Source organism: Motacilla alba, chromosome 1 (genome assembly GCF_015832195.1).
Source record: "Motacilla alba alba isolate MOTALB_02 chromosome 1, Motacilla_alba_V1.0_pri, whole genome shotgun sequence".
Lineage (NCBI taxonomy): Eukaryota > Metazoa > Chordata > Aves > Passeriformes > Motacillidae > Motacilla > Motacilla alba.
In genome coordinates this window covers 95,201,342-95,213,492 of record NC_052016.1, presented here as the reverse complement: position 1 = coordinate 95,213,492, position 12,151 = coordinate 95,201,342, and the positions used below count along the sequence as shown (strand labels likewise).

The following is a 12,151-nucleotide window of genomic DNA, read 5'->3' as shown; positions in this document are numbered from 1 at the left end:
AGCCAAAAAATAAAGTTTTCCCATATTTTTTCTATATTCCATGCTTTCTGATTAGACCCGGTAACAGCCTCTTAACTCTGCCAAAACAGGGGAGATTTGACTTAAAAAACATCCCTACCCTTAAAAGTGGGATTTTTAGAAAGGCTCACTCAGCTGCTCCTTGATTGCCAAGTGGTCTCTTGATTGAAGTGACATTTTCCCAGTTATGGAAAATTTCCAGTTCTCTGGACAGAAAAACTGCATCTCTCTGAGCTTAGGGTCTAGTCACTGCTTACATCCAAGCAGGATACCAAAATTAGATTTCTCAGCCCCACATCTCACGAAATCTAAACTGAGAGGCTTTTCTAGAGCACAACGTGTACAGGGGCTCTAGAAACTTGACATTGGAAAAGGAGCATCAGTACTCTTACCAGGCAAAGGATCTCTCAAGGTCAATGTACAGATGGGTGGAAATATCCCATCCTTAATAAGGCTGAGTGTAAGACATGAAACAGAATCAACAGGGCAAATCTTATAGGTTGCAAGTGCTGCAAACTCTTCCTCCCACTCAGAGTAGGGTAGAATATGCTCTAGGGAAAGGTGGCATCATTGCTTAGGGAATGCCCTTAAATGATCATTGCCAGGTAAACCAAGCTGGAGATAGCCTGGATGTGCACATGTGCATATATTTTTCCCCAGCAGGCTTCTTTAAAAAGAATTAACATCTTCATCAAAACTTGCACACTTGAGTCATTTGATAATAATTTTAACAATAGATTATGAATGTCTCAGATTTGTTCTTAGACTTAAATCAGACATGATGTTTTAAATACATCAAGGTAAACAACTGTGCAACTGTGCAACTGTTATATGAACAAATTAGATTTCTAGCCTTCATGTTATTTCTTTTAAAAAGGTGAGGAAGAGGTCAACAAAATATATCACCATGTAATTGTCCATTCACCCAGATAATTATATATCAAGGCAGGTCTTCATCAAGAGTGTGTTTTCAGGCTTTTTCCCTTCTAAGTATGTCAAATAATATATTTTTTGACAATTGAATAATCTGGAGGCATATTTTCTTTTTAATTCTAGGTGACAGTAGGTGACCTCTGCAGACTAACTACAGAATAAAAGGCATCCTACACTCAGGAGAGCAATGATATCATTATTAACAGACAAAAGCATGGTCTATCGTTAAATTATTTGTGAATAGTGGAAAATTAATTGGGGTGGAGATCAGGAAATTTTAGAAACTCTGCACAGGTTTCTTCTTGTCAGCAAGAGATCCTTATGACAGCTTGTCATGAAAGAAAATGCTCCCGAGTATGATAAAAGCATGGTAATGAAACCAGTATCAAAAGTAATATATAGAATTGGGCAAAGTTTTCACATCAAATTTTGTGCTCCAACAGATTTTTTTTTGTTAGAACTCAAGAACTACAATATAAAACATTTGTGAGTTTAAGCAGAGGAAAAAAAATTAACAATTTGGTTGTAAACCTTGTAAACCACAGCATTTTGAGTTCTTCATGAGAACAATAAACTAGATGTCTCTAATGTCCTTATTGCCCTCTCTGGTTTGCTTCTCAGAGCAGTGTCCTCTACCCTGACCCCCGAGAGAAAAGAACCAAATAGGCTCATAATCCAGGAGGGATATCTGGATTATGGAATAAAGATGAGCAGAATGAGCCACGGCAGTGTTCCTGGTGCAGAAGTGCAGCAGGAGCTGCTTGCTGACATGAGGAGATATGCTGGGAGGACTATGCCAGTATGGGATAGGAAGTGAGAATGCCCCACAAAACCCTGCTGTCCAGGGCATTTCTCTACACTCACATTTCTGCTTTAAGACACACTGTTTTAAATGCTCTAGTTTGCTTATTTCTCTATATCATCCCTGGAAAAGCCTTCCTTCTATGTAAGCAAAATGACTGCAGCACAGTAAGAGAAAAGAAAAAAAATTCATTACCTCTGGAAGATGTTTTATTTCTCACTCGAAGTTTCTCTGGGAGTTTAGTGTTTTTAGGAAGTGAAAGGAATCTTTTTGTATTTGCTGCAGCCTGCATGCAGAGAAAACCAAAACACTTTAAGTCACTGCAGCCTAGTGTACCTGCAGAATGCATGTTAAGATACACAACTGAGGCTTGAACAGGTTTCTGTAGCTAAAGGGCTGCAGAGTAGTTTTGAATTAGCTAATATGTGATCTTTTACTACACACTCAGTGCTGATTGCTGGCTGAAGGCTGTGCTAACTAAGGTAAAGACTGAATAATCTCAAGCACTTTAATCAAATGAAAACCTAGTGAAATGCCCTCTGAGATCAGAGTTAATAAATGTATGGTCTCTAACCTCAACCTTGCCTGCACAGGCTTTCTAAGGAAGGCAAATGCCACAAGCATGGCACTTCATGCAGCTTGAAACTTGTTTAAAACTTTTCATTAGTCAGCTGCAAAACTCTGTGTGAGACTGAAGCTTGGGCTCAAGAACCAATCTGCATTCTGATCCTGCAAGTGCCTTATACATATAAATGACTTTATACAGTTGACTAGTCACACTGAAGTTGATGAGGAAGTCAGACACCAGCATGATCATTTACCAGTTCAGGGCATAAAATCCTTGTTTTCCCCAGACTAAGATTTAAAGGCTCTGGGAACAGACTACACTTCATACTTCTAAAACATGAGAGGTACTTTCCAGGACAAGTTGCCTTTTTTTTAAATTCAAAAGTTTCTCAAGGACATCCTTTCTTACATTTGCTACAAATATTTTTTTAAATCTTTACAGTCTGCCAGCTCTCCTATGCTAATACCATTACTGGTGGCAGACCCAAAAGGAACCTGAAAGCAAATTTATTTTCCCTTAGAGATTTTTCCTCTTTGGGTTTTTATTCTTTTCCTCTTTCTCCTCTTCCCTCTGTGGAGGATTTATCTGAGGATAATTATTCTTAAAATTATAGCTGGTGTGTTTTGAAAAATTATCAGACATCCTTTTTCTTTGCCTGCCCCAAAAGTCCTGCTGAGTCTCCTCACTATTCCACATAGTAAACAATTTAATTGTATGAAAAGGTAACATATGTGACTATGGTTGAGAAGAAAAAAAAAATAATTCAGGAACAGTCTTTTTGTCATAATTAACACCACAGGAGCTCTGGTAATGATCACCTATGAGACATTATCATCCTTTTGGAGACATTATTCCAGCCTCAAATACTGAAGGACAGCTGTATAATGAAGACAACATTCACTAAATGTTCCTGTAACATGAAAATACATATTCACAGGATGGCTAATTTCCTTGATACCTGGGTATGACCCAAAGGATCAGTTTTCCTGCCTAATTAGTGTGCTCCCTTCCAATATGGTTGGAAGTTTACAACTGCAGGATTGCCTTAGAGAGCCAAATACGATCATGCCACAGCAATCCTTGTAAGTGGAAGCAGTTTTCCTAACCAGTGTCAAAATCTGAAGGCCTGACTACATTTTATGAATACTAAAGAGCATACAATATTTTTCAAGTGAAGAGCTTGCTCTGGCTGTGGTGGTCAGAAGTCTTCTCCTATATTTTGGAGCTTATGTTAAGTAGCTTTTCTATCTCAAAGTCATTTTTAACCTTTAATCATTCACACTTCATCAAAATACTGATAGAGAATACTGATCATACGTACATTGTGTACAGAGCCTGTCAAGCTTCTTTGAGGTAAAAATTATGGCAGCAGATCCCAATCCCATATCACATTCTACAAGACTGAAGTCTTGCTGAAGGTGTCAACACAAATTAAAGGGCTCATGTGTGCAACTAAAGGTGTAAGTGTGATATTAGATGTGCAGTTTTCTTCCAAATTCAGGATTTTTCCCTGCATGTCAGAACATTGCTTTTTCTGCATGACAGTTAGCTACAAAGAGCTACTTTCAATAAAAATTAAAATTAAAAAAAAAACCAGACAAACAAAAAATAACCAAAAAACACCACAAACTGCAAGTACCGGTCTCTCCCTTGACAGGCTGTTTGTTTTCCTCAGGCTCTCCCGAAGGCTGTGCCGGCGACGGATCAGAATTTCTTTGGCCTGCTTCTCACTTGCATCTGCAGCCAGGCTATGTCGGTTGTAGGACATTGTCTGAAATGGAAAAGCAGTGATCACAGACTGGAAAGCATGATGTCAAACGTGCTGGCCTATATGAACAGGAAAACCAGGCGTTTTGCTTTAATAAGCATCATAAATCCTTGTGAACAAGATTGTATTGCAGATGATTAAGAACAAGAACAATAATTATGCTGGGAATGTTTTTATTCATCTGCTTCACAACTACATGGGGGTTTTTTTGTTGGTTTTGGTTTATTTTCTGCTGATATTTATAATGAATGACAAAATGGAAGAAGCTGGCTTTATACCATGTTTATCCCTACACTGTAGTAGCTTGGTTAGTATGTCAGTAGAGGACACATATTTGAAAGTGATGAGTCCCCTAGAGGGAAGTAATTTTAACCTCCAGCAAGATGAGGCTTGCTCAATTTTTGAATGTTTTCCAAGGGCTCAGGCATTCAAACTACTTAGCCACATGAGGACAAATGTGAAATGTCCTTTTGCTTTTATTTCACTATTTTTCCAGTTCATCATCTCTGTTTTTAATACAAACAACTTTACAACTGGAGGCAAATAGGAAATCTAATCCCATATCATGAAGTGACCAATATACTGACACAAGCAGACAATGTTGGGTTGAATTGGCACCTATGACCCTTCTTTAATACTGTGGTTGCATCAGAGTTAATAAGACAAAAACATTAAGCCTTATCAGTAGTATAAGATCAAGTAAGTATTTACACAAAGGAATGTGAATATGCTACTGTACATATGACAGGATAGATTCAAAGCAACAGAGGTAAATAAGAGCATTATTTGTTATTATATGATAGAGCAGATGTACTAGCTCAAAGATATGTTAAGAAGATAATCAGTATATTACAAGAGCAGTGGGATATTTATGTAGGCAAAAGTTCATCCTTACTCGGTGTCGTATTTGGTAGAGATTCTTTGTTAATATTTCTCGCATGTTTTCCATTTCAGTGGGGGAAAGGGGCTTTATCTTTCCTTCATGATAGTCACTGTGGCAGAATAAAAAAAAAAAAGAAAAATAGGGGAGAGGGAGAGAGAGAATGTTTTTTTATTTTTTTGGTCAGGAATGACATTTGAATTATTTCCTTTGTTAGAGGTGGAAACAACATTTCAAAACAACCAAATAATACGTGAAAATGTAACATGTAGAAATAAAATCTTGATTTCATTTGAATCTGTGCTAAGACATAAAATGTGATTAAAATTACAGTAAATTGTCCACTATTAGGTACTATTCAAAATGCCCCTCAGGCTTCCCTTGTAGCTATTCTCAGCAGGCAGGCAGGCACGTGTTCAATCCACCTCCGCTCTACACAGCAGATGGATGTTCCAGTGAGCAGCTGTCCCAGTAAAACCACACATGCCGGAAGAACACAGCGCTTCACCTGAAGCTACAGGCAAAAGGCTCGTGTTTCACTTCCTCTTACTGTTCTGGTGACATTAGGACACAAAGTATCCTAAGTCAAAGGATCCTGCCTACAGCCCGGTGTGAAATAAATGATGTGACCCAGCTGAGCTGCTTGGCTGTGCTGGCATCGCTCACTTACCTGAGAGACACCGATGATGGCACCTTGCTTATCATTCCACTCTCTGCCATCTCAATGGCATGCTTGATCTCCAGCTTCTTGTATAAAGAAACAATGCTGGATTTGGGCTGGTTCTCACGGATTAAAAGTCTCCGCAGGTATTTATTGTCAAACTTTTTAAACCTGTACATGAGGCAAACCAGACCAATCAGTTAATTTTTGCTGTGCACAGTTAAGGAAAGCCAATATATTGCAGTTAATGAAGTTTTAAACAACTTTATTTTCTGGGAATGTGTCTGTTCATGTTAACAACCTAATGCTGAGTTACCTAAGAAAGGGTTCATTTCAACTTTACTTCAGATAGGTAGTCTTAATAGGTTAGATAGGTTAATATGTCAATGGGCAGTATCCCTAGAACGAACTTTAAACTTTTAGGTATTCTGTTATTAGAATATATTATTTTTAATTCTCTGTTTTCATCAAGACAAAGAGAACATTAAATATTTACTGTAATAACAAATAAAAGGCCAAAATCTGCATCAACTGCTTTTTCTTTGAAATTTTAGCCTGCTTTTGTAAAACTTTAGAAGTTGTTCCTTTCTCTAAAGCAACTACACCCTCTTGGATGCTTAGTGAAAAAATATTGATTACAGCTGGTGTTGATTTTGTTTGTCAGTAAAATATTTTGCCCTCCAGACATTCTGAAATTATTCTTGAATTTGAGTGTGAAGGTCATGAAGAGGCAGGACTCTCCTTAGCTCCGCAATCTCTTCATTAAAGATCTCACACAGAGTGGAGGAGAACCAGGCTAAGTAAAGAAAAGTTGCGCCCATGTCACACATCCATCAGGAAAGTGTCCTCACTGTGTCGCCCCCAAGTCATTTGGAGAGGGCTCTCCTCAGCCATTCCTGCTGGTGCTATTCTCTCTTTATATAAAACACTTAAATTCTTCTTGGAGCAGAGACTAGAGGGTGGTGAGCTGTGCTCATGGTTTGGATCCAAAGAATTTGGATGTAAAAGGAATTAGATCCAACCTAATGATGATGATGATGATGATTCAGCAGATAAAGTAAAAATATGAATGATTCAGGTATTGCCAGGGGTAATCTTAACTGATTCCAGCTCTTAAGGAATACAATCAAGAGCTGTGGAGCTGCCTGCCATTAGGACCTCTCATGTCTCATGCCAGCTGCTGCCTTGATCTTCCTAGAGGAAATCCACTAGCTTTTGTATAGGAAAAATAGGAAACTTACCCATTACTTAACTGCCCTAAGAAATACAGCTTGCAGGAGGACAGCTGGGTGGGAAAAAAGGCTCAGCAGACATACAGGAAATGCTCTGCAACAGTTAGAATCATGCACCCTCAGAAGGTACCATCCTTCACCCTGGGATCAGAGGGCTGCCTTTCTTCCCAGCTGGAGATTCTGTTCTACTTGCTTGTGGTTTAGTAAAATACATTGTTTTGCTACTTTCCCTTTGAAACCCACATGTTCTAAAAACAACCATATGCTTTCAAGAATAAATGCTGAAAATGAAATTTGATGCCCAACAGCCTTTGTTTGTTGCTGCAGAGCCATTTCAGCCTGTCCTGTATAACAAAGAGTTTCAAATGCCATTCTTACTTATCTCTCCAAAAGTTGTGACCCCAGTGTCCACACACATCTTCAATTCCAGTCTTCACATGGTCAAAGAACTAAAGGGAAACATTGGTTCATTACATAAACTTATAGACATCACTTGCCTTGTCCTTAGACCTTATTAGTTTCCAACTTACTTTAAAATAGAAACATCTAGTCACAACTCAGGACAATGCTTCAGTCCTACCAAAAGCAGTCCAAACCAAGCTGAAGGACAGAATCTGTTCCTTTCCCCCAGAATCTTCCTTAGCTTACAGCCACAAAAGAACAGAAGTTAGTTGCTAATTTCCTCAATGTCAATCTTGCTCAGCTCCTGCCTGAAACTAAAGGCTTTTCCCATATTTTCACTTACTTGAAATTCTCTAACCACTTGCTGCTATGCCTGGAACTTCCTCAGGCCTGACAGTGAGGCAAGTATGACTTTGTGGAGAAGAGAGCCTCAGTGGACAGAAGCTCCCTACATCAGCACCAGCCCCTCAGGATGCACAGACAGAACTGAGAGCCAGCATTAGGTCCTGACATCCTATTTTAGGAATTTGTATCATCTTAAAGCATCCTGTCCACCTAATATTAGAAACACACTCTTCCTGAGTGTCAATTAGGAAAAACTGAATCAGTTCAGCTAAGGTCTCACTTGATGCCAGAGGCAGCATGTTTGCTTTTAATCCAGGAACCATCGCAAGGGTCTCTCAGTCTCAGGGAAAAACCCTGGTAGACATGTCCAAAGAATAAGCTCTAAAACAACAGATTTTTAGATGCCTAGATTGGCTTCTTTCCCAAATGTGGCCCTTACTATTCCTCCCTTTTGAAATTTCAAGCCACTTGCCTCAGGTATGCTGCAAGGAGAAATACATTCAGGAAGATGCATGGCTAATAATCTGCAACAATTGGAGATACACATGTACCAAACATATATCCATAAAAAGGCTGATGGTGAAAGAGTTTAGTAAGTTTAAGAGAAGTTTGCATTTGTTTAATTAGCTTAAATCAAATGCAGTATAATGTAATTAAATAAAGCCAAAGGTTTCCTGATGTAGCCAAAAATAACATGTATCTCATGTGTGAATTAAACTACAGAAAGGTAATTTACTTCTAGATCTGGACAATTAAGAAACAAAATAAGGATACGTAACAATAATTTCTGTAATTGTCAAAAGTTAAATATAAGCTTTACAATTATTGTGCTTGTAACAGCTATCAAAAAGAAATATAGTGCACCCTCTCCATAATACTGATGCTGAAGCATTGTCTGTCTGAATGTGACTAGGAATTTCACCTATAAAGGGTTTCACCTATGATACTGAAGCTGCAACATACCCTGTTATAAATCTCTTCGCTGACAGCAGGCTGCTTTTTGTTTGACCTTTTGACATCAAGAAATTCCACAAGTGGGCGAATTGTTATTCCCTGTGAAGGAAAATAGAACACAATAGTTATAAAAGTGAATCAATTCTTTCGATTAGCAGGTTTTGCACTTAGCTATGAAGTCCTTGCCAGTTCAGACTCTATTAATGCAACAGGAGGAAGAAAGGGGCACCCTAGAACTGAGAGATCCAAGAGGGTCAACATAAAAGAACCCATCGGGAATATATCACCTATCCCATCCATAGTAATTTTAAACTTTTTCTTTCTGTTTCATTATATGTTAGAAAACATAAATTAATAAACTGATTCCCTAAATTTCAAAATGAACATGTAAAGTCCTCTTTTTCAGTACTTACATCCAAAATAGGTATTCAAAGATATGTAAACAGTATTATTATGAATATCTAAGATCATAAAACTGTGGTTTTTGTAAATATGTATCCTTGCCTGACCATTCTCAGAGACAGAACAAAAAGTTTTGGCTATTCCCTAAATGATATAATGGTTTTAACAAATATTTGTGGAAGAATTAAGATAATTTGTTTACTTGTACAGACACACTGGCACAGGGGAGAGGAATGAATCTCCTGTGGTGTTGAAATCAGTCTCTACTATCCCAGACACCCAGGTCACATTTCTTTTCATAAATGAATAAGCTTTATTTTAAAAGTAGTTAGGTTTCTTTGCCCCATTGCTCATAATGGAACACTCATCTTGAATCTTATTGTTCTGATAATTAGAAAGCTGCTTCTTAATTGCATCATGGTCACTGTGTACCACTTTGTTCTTGTGCCAACATTTGTCTTTTTAGTTTAAACAGTGTTCACTCCCTCATATAAACAGTAATTATAGTCCCTCTTCTCCTTCATCTTGCTAAGGCCAAGGCATCCTGGTCTCCTTTCCCATGACTTACCAGTCCCCTGATCACTCCAGAACGTGCCACTATGCTCTAATGGAAATATCTGTCTCAGTGTGTCCTAAGATCACATTTGCCTTTCTTCTGTCCCCACTGTATTGTTGACTTAAAATCTACCCCATTACCAATTAGTACACCTGCATCTTTTTCCCTTTCTATTTTTTTCCAAATCAAAGGTTCCCATTTCACAAGAGAAATTCCTAGTAAGAAAGTCCTTGCAAGAACACTTTTGCACACATTACTGCTCAATTTCATTCTGTTCCTTTCATATTGGCCCTCAGTTCTTTCTACAGGATACTCTATCTCACTGTCACCCTGAGAACACTTTTCAAAATCTGTCATCAAGAAACATCAGCAACAAAAACTCCCACATCTATGTGCCATGGTCAGTTAACAAGAGTATTAACTTATCCTTGAGGAATTCCTTTAATAATATCTCATCAGCCTATTATCTGGCCAGGGAGGTTGAACACTCGAGCGGGTGCCCAGAGAGGTTGGGGTACCTCCATCCATAAATATATTCAGAACTCAGCTTGACATGGCCCTGAGGAACATCATCTAACTTGAGGGCTGCCTTGCTTTAAGCACAGGGTTGGACTAGAGACCCCCAGAGATCCTTTCTGAACCAAAGGACAATTTGCTTCTATTTCCATTTAAAGGAGGAACTGTAAGCTCCTTCTTGATTCATTTTACATGAATGTAAACATTTTACCTTTCATCCTAATGTCAATCTAAACCTCAGTTTAATGAGTAGTTACACTAGCAATGTCCTCTGTAGCCCCCTCCCCAAAGATTTTACAATAGTCCAGTTAAATGAAATTACTCTAGAAAATAAACTGCCTTATGAAAGAATGATATAAGGGTTTTCTTTGATAAATCATGTTGCATCTCACAGCACATTTCATTTATTTTAAATTATTCTGTCCTTCAAAATTAGTTTTCACAGCTAAAGTCAACTAACTGATCTCTACCTTGCCTCTTTTCCCAAGCATGACCACAGATGTTTGCTTTCCACAGCACCCTTTTCTGTGTAAAAGGCAGAGTAACAAAACATTCTATATTTTTTCCTACAGACCTGAAATTTCATTAATAGCCACCCACATCTCTCTGACTGCTCTGGATAATGACCAGTCTGATGTGTTTATCTGATGGGCTTGGCCTCCTCTACATTCCACAGGTTTCAGTCTCTTGTTCACCCTTGACCAGGCCTCCATGGCCAGGTGGTCATCAGAGAAAAGTTCTTCATGTCCTAACATACACCTGCTGCTTTTTTAGGGCTCTCCAGCTGGTTTGCAGCATCACTTCCTAACACCCAGACTCCAGTTCACCTGTCTGGGCCCTCAGTGTCTTTAGCTCACTGTGCACTATGTCCAACACTGAACTTCTGAGTGAACACACAAATTTAAACATTCTAGAAAAAGAAATTAGTGCTGAAGCTGTGCCCAGATTACCTTTTGTCTCTACTCCAACCTCTCTAGTCTTAAATACTTAGTACTACTTACATGTTAGACTAAGTATTTAATATCTGGCATACTTTTGCTACCTGCCTGTGGTATGCATAGCATTTTTTCTACTATGACTATGGCAAGTACCTTCAAGTATGTTCCTTACAGTAATTAAGTTAGAAAAATTCATTTTCTACCCATTAGAGGTACTTATTTGCAACATGTCTGAGAAAGAAGAAGTTCAGGAGAAGAAAGGTACTACCTGAATGAAAACAGTAAAGAATATCACCACGATAACAGCAGTGATGAACAATTTCTTCCTGGGAAACACAGCAGGAGGAAGCAGAAATACAAGTGAAAAACAAATTGCTCCTCGGAGACCTCCATAGGCGATAATAAATTGGTCCTTGAAAGTGAGAGGTATTGTCCGGAATACATTAATGATCTGAGTCAGAACAAAAACACCTGAGGAAAAAAAACAGAAATACAGAGAGGAGGGGGAAAAAGGGAACTTCACAACTAGCCCATGATGCTAATATTTGTTCAAAACCACTTTTATTTGCTTCTTCAATATATATTATTGAAGAAATGAAACATTATTTAGCAGCTTGAAATACCATAATATTAAATTAAAAAGCTTTACGAACATCATTTTGAACATATTTAATGAGCTAAACACCTCGAGTCAGCTGGATTTAAGACCTGAAGAAGCTAATAGATCTTCACAAGACAGCTACCTGCTAGACTACACCTCTAAAACAGCAATAATTCTCTGTGTCAGTATAGACCAAGACTCCTAATTGCTTTTTTAACTGCATTTGAGGTGATTTTGAAAACTGGTTTGTCTCCATCATCAATCTGTGCTTTGAACCCTGCAAACTCTTGTTCACTCAGTTTTACTCACACAGACATGAAGGTTGCAGAACTGGGGATGGGGGGACAAGACACCAGTGCATGCTGGTGTACCTTGGAAAAAGGTTCCAGGGATGTGGCAGATTGGAGTAAAGGAATAAAGGCAGGTGAAGGGAGCAAGCCCGGGGGCAAGAGTTGGGTGGCAATCAGACTGTTTGTCTGCTTTTCAGCATAACGTATTGATTGTGGGGTTGCAGATGCAGTAGGAAAATAGTCCAGGTTTCTGCTCTGGAAGGACTCAGACCTGAGAGCTGGATG

General features: G+C 38.5%; 1 protein-coding gene across 1 annotated transcript in view; it reads right to left on the bottom strand.

Annotated features, from left to right (window-relative positions):
- Positions 1 to 12,151, bottom strand: part of LOC119703176 (sodium/hydrogen exchanger 2-like) — a 33,940-nt gene that overhangs the window by 2,552 nt on the left and 19,237 nt on the right. Inside the window, exons 5-11 of the mRNA XM_038142602.1 lie at positions 11,244 to 11,446; positions 8,573 to 8,662; positions 7,241 to 7,311; positions 5,640 to 5,801; positions 4,985 to 5,081; positions 3,961 to 4,092; positions 1,949 to 2,039 (exon numbers count right to left, since the gene is read on the bottom strand). Of these exons, the coding sequence (XP_037998530.1) occupies positions 1,949 to 2,039; positions 3,961 to 4,092; positions 4,985 to 5,081; positions 5,640 to 5,801; positions 7,241 to 7,311; positions 8,573 to 8,662; positions 11,244 to 11,446 (846 nt within the window). The remainder of the gene's footprint in view (positions 1 to 1,948; positions 2,040 to 3,960; positions 4,093 to 4,984; positions 5,082 to 5,639; positions 5,802 to 7,240; positions 7,312 to 8,572; positions 8,663 to 11,243; positions 11,447 to 12,151) is intronic.